The following is a 15,199-nucleotide window of genomic DNA, read 5'->3' on the forward strand; positions in this document are numbered from 1 at the left end:
GGGATTGGATCATCACAGGTTGCTATGAGACAGCACGTAGTCCATGGGTTGCGTTTGTGGGAAAGATAGTAGCTCCGGAGCATTCGGGAATGCCAATTCCGGCCTCCTCACGAACTTTAACAGCTCTAAGGCTCCCAAGGAGGGCTTCGTGATGGTGGATGACTTGAGCGGGGATTTGAGTGATGATGGTGGGGATAAGCTGGGAGTTTCTGATGCGGACATTGGGCTGCCGAGGCTAGCAAGGCTCTCTAGTCAGTATCTTCCTGCCAGTGGCTGTAAGATTACGCAGGTTCCAGATGGCAATTTCGAGCTCCGGTTCTCGTTCCTCTCGCAGAGGGGCTACTATCCGGAGGCTTTGGACAAGGCCAACCAAGACAGTTTTTGTGTACATACTCACTTCGGGAAGAATCCCAACGACCATTTTTTCGGCGTGTTTGATGGCCACGGCGAGTTTGGTGCTGAGTGCTCGCAGTTCACGAAGAAACACTTGTGTGAGAATCTGCTCAAGCATGGCTGCTTCACCGCTGACGTTGTCCAGGCCTATCAGTCGGCTTTTATCACCACGAATCTCCAGCTCCACCGCTCTCAGGTTGACGACTCCATGAGTGGTACCACGGCTATAACAGTTCTTGTCCGGGGGAAGACTCTGTACGTTGCAAATGTTGGTGATTCCAGAGCCGTGCTTGCTGAGAGGATCAACGGTAAGCTGACTGCGGTAGATCTTTCGAGTGACCAGACTCCTTTCAGGACTGATGAGTGCGAAAGGGTCAAAACGTGTGGAGCTAGAGTGCTCACACTGGACCAACTTGAGGGCCTGAAGAGTCCTGCTTTACAGTGCTGGGGTGGGGAGGAGGACGACGATGGGGATCCTCCCCGCTTGTGGGTGGCAAATGGAATGTACCCGGGGACAGCTTTTACAAGAAGCATAGGTGACACAGTTGCTGAACGGATTGGAGTGATTGCCGTGCCGGAGGTGGCATCTTTCGAGATCAATGGTACGCATCCCTTCTTCGTCCTCGCAAGCGATGGCGTGTTTGAGTTCCTCTCAAGCCAGGATGTTGTCGACATGGTAAGCCGTAGTGATGGTTGGAGACTAGCATTCTTAATCTAATGGCATTCGGATTTTCAGGTAGCGAAACACAAGGATCCACGTGATGCATGTGCGGCGATTGTAGCTGAATCATACCGTTTATGGTTGCAGTATGAGACCCGTACTGATGATATCACAATCATTGTTGTGAACATTGACGGCTTGGAAGAGGTACAAGCTTACTTTATTTGTGTGTGCATTTATGACTTCTCTTCTTCTGTCGCAGGAGAATCACAATCAAAATGCGGTTTTCCACTGTAAAGGTGCTGAGCTCCCGTTTAAGCCGCGGGATTACAGTGAACCCGCAGAGCAGGTGCGTCCAGCGAGCCATGAAGTGTCTGCTGCAAAGCTGCGAGCAATTGAAGCTTCTCTAGAGCATCAAACAGAATGGGTGCCGCCGTCTGAGCAGCAGATAAAAACCGATGAAGAGAAGGTTTGCTCGTCTTATTTGTAAGCTGGTGTAAAAGCTTGACTCTGGTTAAGACTTCAGGCGCGAATCAAGCATGCTTTACAGGGCAACTTTCTCTTTCACAATCTCACAGAGAAACAATGGGAAACGCTGTACAATTGTTTTGAAAAAGTACAAGTTCAACCTGGAAAGATTATAATTCGTCAGGTAGATCATCCCGTAATCATAGAGTGTTTACGAGAAATGCTTCTATCAACAGGGGGCCGAAGACGATCACTTCTACATCGTTGAAAGCGGCAAGTTTGACGTGTTGGTGGCTCAGGTAAAAGTTAAACGCGATAAAACAATTCTGGCATAACCGGCCAACGTGCAGGATGAAAATCAAAGCGAAGATGACTTGGGAACAATTGTGAACCAGTACACTGCTTACAATAGCCCTTGTTTTGGAGAGCTGGCATTGATGTAAGTCGCTTTCTCGAGCATTTCATATTTTTTACTCAACACTTTGGATGCTTATGCAGGTATAATAAGCCCCGTCAGGCGTCTATTCGCGCTGTTACCGAAGGTACACTGTGGATGCTGGGTCGAGAAGCATTTAGAGGTTTACTGTCGATGAACACTCGAAGATCCGCACTGAAACATCTGCGGGCTGTAGAAGTCCTTGCGACGTTGAATATAGCGCAGCTTGTCCGTCTCGCCGATTCATTATCGGAAGTTAGCTTTCAGGACGGGGCAGTGATAGCACAGAAGGTACAGTGACATTAGGTGTAACCAACGAGATACTGAGTCGTTTGTTTTCTTACGCAGGGCGCTGAAATCTCTACTTTTTATCTCTTACGGAAAGGTTTTGTTGATGTAAAGCACCATGGAGCTTTAGAAAATCTGACCGATAGAAAGGGTGAGGGGGATTACTTTGGCGAATGGGTGCTACGGGGTGAGCCTTCACGTTCTTTGACCGCAGTTGCAGTTGGTGATGTTGAGTGCTGGGCTATAAGCAGGGAAACTCTCGAGAAAGCTGTTGGCCAGCTGGACCGAGTCATCGAAGACAACATGAAGTATGGTGCTCTCGCTGCTCGGTGTGTCTGCGCTCTAACATTTACGTTTTCAGGCTGCGGGAGAAGATACTCTCTTTGAGAAAGCAGCAATCTGCAAAGCTGGAGACTCTGTCGATAACTAGTGATTTAGGAGACTTGGTAAGTTTGTACGAGTCTACAGCTTTTGCAATTTAAAAAGTACGACGTCCACATGCAGGAATGGCAAGAAACTGTATACACGACAGATTGCTGCGAGGTTGGGCTGGTTAGTTTAAAGAAAACAGGTAATGCTACAGTTCGTGTGTTTTTTTTGTTCCTTTTACTTCATGCGTTGTCTCTCTTTGAAGAGCAGGACAGGTTTTTAGCATGAAGCGTTATCCCTTGGAAGTTATCAAAGCACTCGGAAGGGAGTCCCAAGTACTGCAGGAAAAGATTCTGTTTCAAGACTTGAGCCCGTCTTTGTACGTGCCGCAAGTGGTATGCACTTCTGCGGATGAGAGGTACGCTGCAATGCTTCTCAATTGCGCGTTGGGGGGGCCGCTGTCCCTGATATTGAACACGCCGCTCTCGGAAGACTCTGCCCGGTTTATTGGTGCTTCTGTCGCCATGGCGATTGACTCTATGCATAAGGTACATTTTGGTTTCTTGTTGGAAATTCTTTTCCATTGATTCATTGCTTCGAGTCCAGGATGGAGTTGTTTACCGTGGAGTATCTCCAGATATGCTTATGCTGGATAGAAAAGGACGACTACAGGTGACTAACTCTCCTCTCTTTTTCCTTGTGTATCTTACCAATTTATTTTCTGTCATGGTGACGTGCAGCTTGCTGATTTTCGGTTTGGCAAAAAGCTGTTAGACGAACGAGCTTACACTATCTGCGGCATGGCTGATTTTCTCGCCCCCGAGATTATCAGAGGTCAAGGTCACGGCTTTGGTGCTGACTGGTAAGAACAAGCGTTGTTTTTTCATGCTTTTTCTCGGCAAATGTGTATGATATTTCTTTCAGGTGGGCTTTGGGAGTGCTCTTGTATTACATGGTACAGAACGAGCTGCCGTTCGGATCGTGGCGAGACAGCGAGCTGGACATTTACAGCAAGATTGCCGGTAGGCAGCTAGTCTTCCCTTCCACTTTCAGCGGCGAACTCGTTGACTTGATCGACAAGGTATTCATTGATTCATTTATTCCAAGCCCAGTAACTTCTTTGTGTTTATTTCTCCAGCTGCTGGTCGTGGACGTCTCCCAGAGGCTCGGCAGCCGAGGCATGGAGGAGATCAAGGCCCAGCCGTGGTTCGCCGGCCTCGACTGGGAGGCGCTGCTCGAGTGCCGCACGGACGTGCCTTTCGAGGTGTTAAGTCGGCTCCAGTCGGCATTGAAGACGTCACGGGCGGACGACAGCCATCATCTGCTCATCAGTCCCTCGGCTACATCCGAAGAGTCGAGCACTGCGCCGCAGTGGCTGGAGAACTGGTAGAGTGGCGCAGGAAAGCTTTCAGCAATCACAACTCGCAGGGCCTGGAGTGGTGGAGTAGCGAGGAAAGCTTTCAGCAATCACAACTCGCAGGGCCTGGAGTGGTGGAGTAGCGAGCAAAATCCTTTCAAGCTCCAGGCAGAGCTCTACCTCTCGCCAGCTTTGGCAGACTCGCGGCGATCCAGACACAAGAGAGACAAAGAGGATAAAGAGCTCGTAAGTTTCTCGATGGAACGGGAGAGGCGTATGTTCTTCGGCCGGTCACTCTTTCCGTGCTTAAAGCCTAAAGGTGTGGAAATAAACTCGGGTTATGTGTTTAAGGTGGATGTGCCGGAGTGGTTATCGGGCATGACTCGAAATCATGTGGGCTTTGCCCGCGCAGGTTCGAATCCTGCCATCCACGAGTTTGTGTTTTTCTAAACCATTATTTTGCTGGTGATCTCCCACTTTTATCTGTCAGAGACGAATTCAGCCCTTGCAACTTGCGAGCAAACACTTGCATGCAGAGACAAATGCGTGTGGCCGCCGCGTGAGAGAGATCGAAAAAGTCAAAGGAATCGAACAAAGTCGTGTCGTATCGTATCATCGCCATGTACATCAAAGCTTGACAAAATATGATGCCCAAAAGCACAAGGGAAAAGAAGCTCTAGAAAGTAAAAGAGAGAGTTCTAAGGATTGGATCGCAGGTTGTGAGCACTCAATCGTTTCCTCGTCCTCGCCACCCGTGCGTCGAGAGAAAAAAAGAGAGAAAAGAAAGAGGAAAAGAAGAAGGCTCAAGATCTTGCCTTTCGAAACCTGTTCTTGAGCCAGCTGAAAACACCGCCTCCCCTCGACGACGAAGACTTTGCCGAGGACTTTGCACTGGTGCGATGGTGGTGCTGACGGTGGCGATCGTCGTCGCTGTCCGGGGCCATGATCGTCTTCTTGGTGATCCCATCGCCCTTTCCGCCCCTGGTGTTGCTACTGCTAAATCTCTGCGCCGGCTCCACCGGGTTGTTAAGTCCAAGCGTGTCGGCCCAGCTCCGGCCTGACGATCCCTGCCTCCTGATCGACACCCCCCGGCTGAGAGAAGCCATCACCGACGACGGCGACGTTGATTCCTGGTGGTGATCCACAGCTGCGTGGAGAGAATTCACTGCCTGAGGTGGCGTTGCGGTGGAGTCGAGTTCGTGATCTTGGTGCTGGCCTGCGAATGCGAAAGAAAACTCAGCAAAAGGATAAAATCAATCGCAACTCAAACTCCGAGGAAGAACAAACCGACCAGGAGAAAGCATTTCAATTCTCTCCCAGAAGCCAGTAAGCACAAGAAAAAGGGAGGGGGGGAAGAGAGAGAGAGAGAGAGGAAACAAAGAAGAAACCATACCTAGTAGATTCACTACGAACGCTGCTTCTCTCTCGGCAAAAAACGAAAGAACACCCAACTCCACAAAGGAGGAGAGAAATTTAAGCAAAGCACAAGGAGAGGAAGTCCCGCGGTCCCTGACAAGGAAAGAGAGGTCTGAGCCGCTGGAGCGCGAGTTAAATCGGCCCCACGGTACCGACAATCGCTGCCATCGCCGTTGCGTTGACGCACAGGACAAGACTTGCGCCCAAATCTAAAACCCACCTCGTCGCGATCGATTGAATGCTCCCTTGCTCGTGTCTTGCCGCGGAGAAAGAATCAATCAACGCTCGCCGCGGTCGCGATTGCCTAAGAGGTAAAGTAGGTCTTTTGCCGCAGTAAACATGGTTAAAATTCCGAATTGTCGAGGAAAATGTAAAAGAAATATAATTAAAATAGAACCTAAGATAAAAAGTGGTTTAAGTTTTTCTTATAATAAATTATGTGAAGAGGCTAACCAAGTATTAAACATAGCAAAGGTGAATTATAAAGACTCTTGAATTTATCATTTTAGTGCAAGTATAGATGGATGCATGATGCTCATTTTGGAAACCATGGCAGAAATAGTTGACAGTAATATCGTAGCATGGCTATAATTTTAAGTGGTTTTTAATTAAATTTTATAAAAGTAAGTGTAGCTAGTCTTTGGCTCTAATAATGGCTGAAACCAATTCACAATAAACACAATTTTGAAATTAGATTTTTATGACCATGATGAATTTCTTTATGTAATTTGAGATTGACAATTGATTTATATATATATTTAATTAATTATAACTTTAATAAATGGTTTAATTTTTTAAAATTTACTACAAAATGTAAAACTTGTGATTCATTGTATTGGAGAGAACAATAGTAATTTTTAAAAATAATATTCTGTAAGCACAAATATATGGATAAAACCCTTCTTCTACAAAATTATTTTTATGTTGTATATAACATTCCAAAAAGTAGAAATTTATAACATGACTAACTTTACTTATAAATATATATGATTGTATCAATTTTTTGGTTTGCTTAAACAAATCTGTAAGGGTAGTGGATATACCAAGAATATTCTTGGAAATTCTACGATATTCTACCATCTAAGGGTTGTTATTCATTTAGATTAATCTTGTGTTTATAAATTACAAACATGCTTATAATTATAAACTTTATTTCATCATTTGGATTAATAAGAAGGAATAACACCACTATTACGCAAACTAAGCATTGCTACATGCAACACGTAACAAATTATTAGTACTATAAATTAAATTATATAGTATTATTGTTAATTTTTTTTGTGACTATAAGATCAAAATATGAAAATTAAGATACTAAATACTTATATAATAAAAAATATTTATCAAAAATAAAATTTTAATTTAATTTATATATTTTTATTTAATATAAATAATAGAGTGTGCTTAGCTAAGAATAAATAAAAAAGAATAGGTTTCAATTGTTTTAGTAATAAATAAAAGAACAAAAACTAAATAAAACTTTATATTTAATTTTAAAGATAATCAAAATCTAAAATTTCATTATAATAAGATGTTAGTTTTACTACTTATATAAATTTTCCCGTGATAACTTAGTTTTTATCAAATATATATTGTGAGTGCTTGGAATATGAAAAGGGAATATAGAAAATGTGCATATCAATTAGCCCAAAACCCTAGCTTATATACAGGAATAAGTGGTCCAGATTGAAACCAATCTGACAGCTACCAAAATCTCATTATGATAATATTAGTATATGGCATTGTAGTTGTACACTTGGCCCTCACAATATCTATTACTTTGTAATATCAAAAATAATATTTTTATATACTATTGTAAGGTGTATAATTACAATGCCGTATACTATTATTAGCATAATGGGATTTTGGTAGATGTCAAATTTGTTTCAATCCAAACCACTTGCTCTTGTATATAAGCTAGGGTTTTTTGGCTAATTAATATATACATTTCTGTATTCTATTTTAATATTATACACTCACATTGGTGGAGATGAAGAGTAGTTGTGATTGTCTCTAAAAAATGCTTGGATTTGGAATTTTGTTTTAAATCTAGATTTTACATTGTCTAGATCTCCCTTTTCTTATAGCTTTTCTCAATTTTTATATTTTTTTTTTGTTCTTTCCTTTTTGTTCATCTTCATAGTAGAGTAGTAGCCTTCTCTTTCTTTGACTTTAGAGCAAAAACTGATGCAATTGCTTAATGCTATGTAGTTGCAGTTGAAGAATTAGACTTAGTTGATAGCAGCATATAATACAATGTTTTTTGCATTTACTACCAATCCTTGAGTCCGACTGGATGTTTTCTATAGGAATCATAGGGATGATGTGTACCATTGGTTCAATCACTTCATAATGATTCCCATATATCATTCTTGGGATGATGTTTAGCATTTGTGTGAATTTTCCATATGTCTTCAAAAGATAGCACTACAATGGTATAATGGTTTGAGCATAGCCACTCCTAAAGATTGAAGCATTCTCCTAGATGTTTTCAAATGCACATTTGGACATGCTAACAATTCCGATAATGCCCTCTTAAAGATTGGAGCATTTTCTTAAATGTTTTCAAATGCATATTTGGACATGCCAACAATTCTGATGATGCTTTCCAATAATTATATTGTCTTCGTCAAAGGTTATGCAATTTGGCATTCTGTTTCAAAGGCTTTTACTTTGTGTAGAGTCAAATATGTTAAAATGGATCAAGTTGGGAATGTTATACTTATCACTTTGTCAAAATCATGTACGACTTATGTATGCATTTGGTCCAGCCACCCTTGACAATGTTGTTCGTTTAACACAATGCTATGAGACATTTGTAAGTGACTAAATTTTTCCATTTTACTTTAGTCACTTAACCACACCTCCGACCACTTGGAGGAGTCTCACTCACAACCTTCTTAAGTCCAATTCAGGACTTGGGACTTGCTAGTCCCAAGAATGGCATCCATGCCACTCCTCCCTTGCACTTGGTCCAAGTGCTCCACGTGTCTAGTCCCAAGACCGATACCCAAAGGTACCACTGACATATTGGCCTGTTACGCTAAGGCCATGCCCATTCACCTTTGCCGCACTGGTGGGTCCAATACCACTTGCATCACCATCTCGTCTCTCCAAGACTAGGCCATCTATCCACAAGTGATTATCCCAGATCCACTCCTTAGCATCCTTAGGATGCCCACAGACATGGGGAATAGCCTTCCCCAACATCCCTTTGTCAGTTCCTGCCAAGTCCCTTTTCCGTCAATGGCCATGTTCACCAACACTGCCACTAGATCAAGGCCCGCAGGCCCGGCCACTAAGTCCCATTGTCCTCTGGGACTTCCTCACCATGTGACCGTATCCATAGTAACTACACTAGAGGATTGCTCCTCCTCCTTTCCCCCATTTGGGACTTCGGGACAACATTTTGGAACACCGTGGCCCTACGTGAGCTCCGTGGGTACTCTCCCCACCTTCCGCCTTTAGGTGCTCTAGCCATGGGCTTAGAGCGAGGTTCCGTTGAGCCACACCAGGTATCCAAGTAGGTAGTGCCACCCACACTTGGACTGGGAGCATCGGCCAGTCGATCTCCCGGGGGAACTAGAGCCGGCTCTTGAACACTTCACCAAGCTACCCTGCTTGTCAGTCCGTATTCACTCTAGTCTTGGACTTCCCAGTGGTCAATTCATCACCCAACACTGGGTCTGGCCTTCCTGGGCCAAACTGGCCTTTCCTGGCCAAACTGGCCTTTCCTGGCCAAACTGGCTCCACTGCAGTCCTCCCCCTTACTATACTTTTGGAGCTCACCAAACCCCTCAGGGTCTAGGAGACGAACGCTTTGGGCTTTCACCCTCTTAGACTCGAACATGGACTCGGATTTGGACTTGGACTCGGACTCGGACTCGGGCTCGGGCTCGGTCTCGGCCTCGGCCTCGGTCTCGGTCTCGGTCCCAATCTCGGTCTCGATCTCAGTCCCGGTCTTGGTCCCGGTCTCGGTCTCGACTTCGGACTCCATCTTGGGTCCATCTCGGACTCCACCTCGGGTCCATCTCGGACTCCATCTCGGGTCCATCTCGGACTCCACCTCAGGTCCATCTCGGACTCCACCTCGGGTCCATCTCAGACTCCATCTCGGACTCCACCTCGGGTCCATCTCGGACTCCACCTCGGGTCCATCTCGGACTCCATCTCGGGTCCATCTCGGGTCCATCTCGGACTCCATCTCGGATCCATCTCGGACTCCATCTCGGGTCCATTTCGGACTCCATCTCGGACTCCATCTCGAGTCCGTTTCGGGTCCATCTCGGACTCTGTCTCGGGTCCGTCTCGGACTCAATCTCGGATCCATCTCGGGTCCACCTCGGACTCCACCTCGGACTCCATCTCGGGGTCCTCTCGGACTCCACTTCGGACTCCAACTCAAGTCCATCTCGGGTCCATCTCGAACACTTCCACGTGTCATGTATTGGTCCTTTTGGGTCCCTTTTTGGATCCTCGCTTATTGCTCGCTTCGTGCTCATTCCTTGAGCACTTCGTTGGGAGTTCCACTCCCACTCTCGACCTTTTCAAGTCGGAGCTTTTAGTCCAAATGTGTTACGCTCGTTTGGCTTTCACTTCGGCCACTACCACGTGGCACCCTTTCGGCTCCACTTTTGGGCCTAGGGATTTTGTGTCTCACAACTCCACCACTCATAGATGAAGTTCGATGTCCTCATCGAACGATAAACTATTTTATAAAGTAATACCAACTTGTATTACCATTTCCATCTTTGGCCCCTCGCCAATATTCGTCAATGGTCTGATATTGAAGGCTCATCATGCCTTCCCCATCCTCTAAGGAGTGTAGTCTCTCCAACTTAAAGACTGATTGGACCACTTGTGGTGGTTCTCTCCTTTTTACTGGTTTAGTTCTCACTAAACTTGTTAGAGACACCTTCTCTAACTCAATCCCACTACTCATTCTCGAATGGTCTCACTTTCCATCAATATAACCCTTTGCACTTTGGAACCTTTTAATTTTGACTTCTCAGAGTCAATTTCCTAGGTGTTTAGGCACCATCATCCTCTCTTCAATATCGTGCCACCCTTGGCACTAAGTTCTAGCTATCGTAATTCGTGCTAGGGTTGTCCATGGCCCTATCATTTGGCTACTTTACCACTCCATCCCTTGGAGCTTCCCCCTTCGCCAAATCGGAGCAATTGGGAATCTATCCTTGGAAACACATTGCTTTCTAATAATCTGTTAGCATCCAACACATTAGTGTTCTTGGACTAACTTTGCCATTTGACTTCTATCCCATGATTCCCGTGGCCCTTTTCTTAGCCACTAGTTTTTTGCTCCTATCCTTGATTGTTGCACCACGCAACACAGGATCGTCACCTCCATTCTCGAGGTATTCTTTCAATTCCATAGTAAAGACTTTGCTTTGCCAAGTCCAAAGGGTATTCACCCCTAGTACGTCTCCTTAGCATTTTCTGCTATGGGCTCTATTATGGCCCAACTTTGAGACCCTCCGATAGATCTTTTATAAAGACTACTTTCGTCGGACTTATTATGCCATCGCATTGACAACTCATTTCCCTTAGGTGTTCCTCCCACTTGGTCACCTTGACCAAGCCACACCATCATCAATAGTTCTAATCAACACTTTAAATTTGGAACTTTATCCCTTAACCTCACAAGGACCTTGTCCTTGTTTTAGCCATAAGATCACATAGTGATCTAACCTTGGCACCTTAACAGGTTTGCCAATACATACTAGGTCTTCCAGACCTTTAAGTTGTTCACTATGACCCCAGGGGCATCCCCCACACTTGGCGGTGCACCCAAGCCAGCCCTTTCGGCCAAGGGTCCATAACAACTGAGACTAGGTGTCCCCGTCTCATTCACCACGACCTTGGTGCCACTTGGACCAAAGTGTTCAAATTAGATATGCTGAGCTTTCACACTAAGCAATCCAACCGTGTATCACGACTCCGAGGCATCCCTCGTTTGGCGGTGTGCCCAAATCAATCTCTCCACTGAGAGTCCATGACCACCGAAATATGAGTGTCCTCATATTCCAAACCATCACCACGCCCTAGTGATTTGGGACTCGAACCCAAGCACTAGAGGGTCGGAACTCGAACCCAACCTCTGTATATGCATCTACGGATGGCATCACACCGGATGCCTGGCGTGACTCCCCACACCGGTGCACCAACTTATATTCAAAGCGCGCTACAGATCACAACTTAGGAACCTAGTTCCCCCGCACTGCCAAGTCCTCTCACTTGACAAGTCTGTGATCATGCATGGACTCCTCCATGCTCGGCCCCATGGCCCACCCTTTTTGAAGTTATCACCTTCAACTAGGGCATTTGTTCCCCCGACTTGCCAATCTCTTAGCAAGTCCTCCGACCACTGTAATATAGTTCCTGCATAAGCGTGAAAGTTCTTGGCCATCGGCTTTCGTTCAAAGCCCTCTTTTTGAACACTTGGGGACTACTTCCCTAACCTTGATAGCTTTGCCTCACGGCAAGCTTCAAAACCGCGCTTCTGCTGCGCCACTTTGATTTCGTGCATTTCATGAACCATTTACACTTGGCCTTTCTAGGTACTAAGCTACCTAGAATCGTCTTTAGAAACCTTGAAGCAACTTTGTCCCTTAGCTTGCTAAGGCCTCCCTTTTCGCAAGCTTTATAGTTGCCATATAGTCTAACATGGACAATTCCATATTTTAGACTCTCCATGGCATCACAGTTGTTAGCAACAACATCCTCAAACACCCTCTTGATTCTCCACTCCCAACTTGCATAACCACCGTTGGATATGCCCTTCGATTTCTATGGTTCAATTCCATCCCAATACTACTTGCCTTTTGGCCCTATATGTTTCCTTTGGTTATTCTCCTCAAGACTAGGAGGATAGCTTTGCACATTTTACTATGCCTTAGCAAGTATTCTTAGGGATGAACCTACCCGATAACCTAGGGAGTGGTTCCTCAATCTTGGGCATGCTCACCTTATAATCCCACACATTGGGACTAATGTTGCTGCTTTTGGGCCTTTACATGCCCATCACTAGCCTTGCCAGAATTCCATTTTTGGCTTTGTCTAATTTGGGTAGACAGTCTTCTCCTATCTCCACAACCTTGGACATCTGGATAACATCTACTATCCATCATTTGCTAGGGACTTAGTCCTTTGGGCCTTATCTATTGCCCTTGCGACACGAAACACCACCTCCTGGTGTTTTAGAGTGTTTGGGTGTCCCAATAATGGCCTCCTGACAATGAGCATTCCCGTTTACGACATTGACTTACTATATCACAACATAAGCAATTTATCCCCCGTAAGGGTATATTTAACTTCCTTATGCCATTAAGAAGTCTTGGGTAGCTACCTTCTACCCATTTAACCAATTATCTTGCACCTCTCGCTTAGTTGCCCCATAGTTGTCAAGTCCTACAACTCATTGCTTGGTGCTTCCACACCTCCATCATTATCTGGGTCACCACACTCCAACTGCATGCCTTCCAGCTTAGGCCATGCCATTCCCACTTCCGTTGGGATTCCCTTGGCAAGGGGTTCTTATGAACCCACCATCATAACCTCCAGGTATTACACCTTGGCACATTTGGTGTCTCCACACTATCGGCCCCACGAGCCTACCTTCATGACACTACTTATTAGTGTCTAGGTCTTTGCCAAGACCAATATAGTTATTCCTCATGCTAACTATCCGTTAGCACCGCAACATAGAGTTCATACACAACTTTGTGTCAAAGTTGTTTTTCTTCCAGGAAACTCTTTCCCATGACTTTAGCATGGCACCTTCTGCCATCAATGAGATACATACTGCTCTCATGATTATTCCTTGACTCTATTGGAGTCATTCAACCTTTTTGACTTTGTTAATCCGACGACCTATGACGTCCTACTTTTGAGGTGCTAACTCACTGGAATACAACTCCTTGTATTCATGTCCTACTCACAAGGACCATCTTTTGCAAGTGTTACTTCGACACTTGATTTGTTCTCTAGGGGCAACCTTTCGCCCCTTAGGACCACTTGTCCATGTGATGAGAATACCAACTCATCCTCTAAATACACCCCCAACTCCTTGGGTTGTTCCAGCATTTATTAGAGGTAGCTCCGGCTACCATTTCAAGGACTTGTGTCCTTTTCTGTATTTGACCTCCTGCGGTCATTACTTTTGGTCTCAAATTCATGAGCACCAGCCTCAACTTCATGAGGGTAATCTTGTGACTCCTTTATTGTTTTGGAGTCTGCATCTTGCCCGTGATCCTAACGATAGTTGTTTATTACAACTACATTAGCCCGTTTGCTGCATCAAACACTCATCTGGATCACATCCTCAACTCTCTGAGGAAACCCTTACACTGTTCCCAAGATCCCAAAGTCGTTCCATTATTGGCCCTTTTCTATCCACCATGTTGTCTACAAGCTCACACATGAACTGTAATGGAGAGCCATGTCTTCCCGACCTGCTACTCCTCAAGGATAGGCCCACTCCTCGGACCTTTTGATGCCAACACCAGTGGTGATATACTTGAGCACCAATAAAAGTTGGACTAAGGAACAGTTCCGATACCAAGTTGTAAGTGACTAAATTTTTCCATTTTACTTTAGTCACTTAACCGCACCTCCGACCACTTGGAGGAGTCTCACTCACAACCTCCTTAAGTCCAATTCAGGACTTGGGACTTGCTAGTCCCAAGAATGGCATCCATGCCACTCCTCCCTTGCACTTGATCCAAGTGCTCCACGTGTCTAGTCCCAAGACCGACACCCAAAGGTACCACTGACATATTGGCCCGTTATGCTAAGGCCATGCCCATTCACCTTTGCCGCACTGGTGGTCCAATACCACTTGCATCACCATCTTGTCTCTCCAAGACTGGGCCATCTATCCACGAGTGATTATCCCAGATCCACTCCTTAGCATCCTTAGGATGCCCACAGACATGGGGAATAGCCTTCCCCAACATCCCTTTGTCAATTTCTGCCAAGTCCCTTTTCCGTCAATAGCCATGTTCACCAACACTGCCACTAGATCAAGGCCCGCAGGCCCGGCCACTAAGTCCCATTGTCCTCTGGGACTTCCTCACCATGTGACCGTATCCATAGTAACTACACTAGAGGACTGCTCCTCCTCCTTTCCCCCATTTGGGACTTCGGGACAACATTTTGGAACACCGTGGCCCTATGTGAGCCCCGTGGGTACTCTCCCCACCTTCCGCCTTTAGGTGCTCTAGCCATGGGCTTAGAGCGAAGTTCCGTTGAGCCACACCAGGTATCCAAGTAGGTAGTGCCACCCACACTTGGACTGGGAGCATCGGCCAGTCGATCTCCCGGGGGAACTAGAGCCAGCTCTTGAACACTTCACCAAGCTACTCTGCTTGTCGGTCCATATTCACTCTAGTCTTGGACTTCCCAATGGTCAATTCATCACCCAACACTAGGTCTGGCCTTCCTGGGCCAAACTGGCCTTTCCTGGCCAAACTGGCTCCACTGCAGTCCTCCCCCTTACTATACTTTTGGAGCTCACCAAACCCCCCAGGGTCTGGGAGACGAACGCTTTGGGCTTTTGTGAGACACAAAATCCCTAGGCCCCAAAGTGGAGCCGGAAGGGCGCCACATGGTAGTGGCCGAAGCGAGAGCCAAACGAGCGTAACACGTTTGGACCAAAAGCTCCGACTTGAAAAGTCAAGAGCGGGAGTGGAACTCCCAACGAAGTGCTCGAGGAACGAGCACGAAGCGAGCAAAAGGCAAGGCTCCAAAAAGGGACCCAAAAGGACCAACACATGACACATGGGAGTGTCCG

General features: G+C 45.8%; 2 protein-coding genes and 1 non-coding gene across 9 annotated transcripts in view; 2 read left to right on the forward strand and 1 right to left on the reverse strand.

The window, feature by feature from the left end:
• Positions 1–7: 7 nt before the first annotated feature.
• Positions 8–4,319, forward strand: LOC9646006 (probable protein phosphatase 2C 35). Of its 7 annotated transcripts, XM_024680959.1 has the most exons (16): positions 8–1,069; positions 1,130–1,261; positions 1,317–1,523; positions 1,581–1,706; positions 1,759–1,821; positions 1,873–1,961; positions 2,021–2,249; positions 2,307–2,554; positions 2,608–2,692; positions 2,751–2,817; positions 2,886–3,163; positions 3,222–3,287; positions 3,356–3,477; positions 3,540–3,696; positions 3,754–4,036; positions 4,089–4,319. In XM_024680959.1, exons 1-15 carry the CDS (start codon positions 44–46, stop codon positions 4,003–4,005), a joined length of 3,147 nt encoding a protein of 1,048 aa, XP_024536727.1. In that variant the 5' UTR covers positions 8–43; the 3' UTR covers positions 4,006–4,036; positions 4,089–4,319. The 7 variants fall into 7 exon arrangements, 3 of the variants coding, with proteins under 3 accessions (XP_024536727.1, XP_024536726.1, XP_024536728.1); XR_002993041.1 differs by lacking the exons at positions 3,754–4,036; positions 4,089–4,319 and having other exon boundaries at positions 2,307–2,433; positions 2,498–2,554; positions 3,540–3,651; XM_024680958.1 differs by having other exon boundaries at positions 3,754–4,319.
• Positions 4,320–4,323: 4 nt separating this feature from the next.
• On the forward strand, positions 4,324–4,405 carry TRNAS-CGA. The gene has a single exon. It is a non-coding gene; the product is annotated as a tRNA-Ser (tRNA).
• A 141-nt stretch (positions 4,406–4,546) lies between these two features.
• Positions 4,547–15,199, reverse strand: part of LOC112348387 — a 16,360-nt gene continuing 5,707 nt past the window's right edge. The window contains exons 2-3 of the mRNA XM_024680770.1: positions 5,366–5,597; positions 4,547–5,188 (exon numbers count right to left, since the gene is read on the reverse strand). Of these exons, the coding sequence (XP_024536538.1) occupies positions 4,776–5,188; positions 5,366–5,597 (645 nt within the window). The 3' untranslated portion in view covers positions 4,547–4,775. The remainder of the gene's footprint in view (positions 5,189–5,365; positions 5,598–15,199) is intronic.

This window comes from Selaginella moellendorffii, unplaced genomic scaffold (assembly GCF_000143415.4).
Source record: "Selaginella moellendorffii unplaced genomic scaffold, v1.0 SELMOscaffold_29, whole genome shotgun sequence".
In the NCBI taxonomy this organism is placed as follows: domain Eukaryota; kingdom Viridiplantae; phylum Streptophyta; class Lycopodiopsida; order Selaginellales; family Selaginellaceae; genus Selaginella; species Selaginella moellendorffii.

Coding starts and splice junctions, on each gene's coding strand:
- LOC9646006 (XM_024680958.1), top strand. CDS start 44: ATGGGTTGCGTTTGTGGGAAAGATAGTAGCTCCGGAGCATTCGGGAAT. Junction 1,524..1,580: donor TAAAAACCGATGAAGAGAAG/GTTTGCTCGTCT, acceptor TTAAGACTTCAG/GCGCGAATCAAGCATGCTTT. Junction 3,288..3,355: donor ATAGAAAAGGACGACTACAG/GTGACTAACTCT, acceptor GGTGACGTGCAG/CTTGCTGATTTTCGGTTTGG.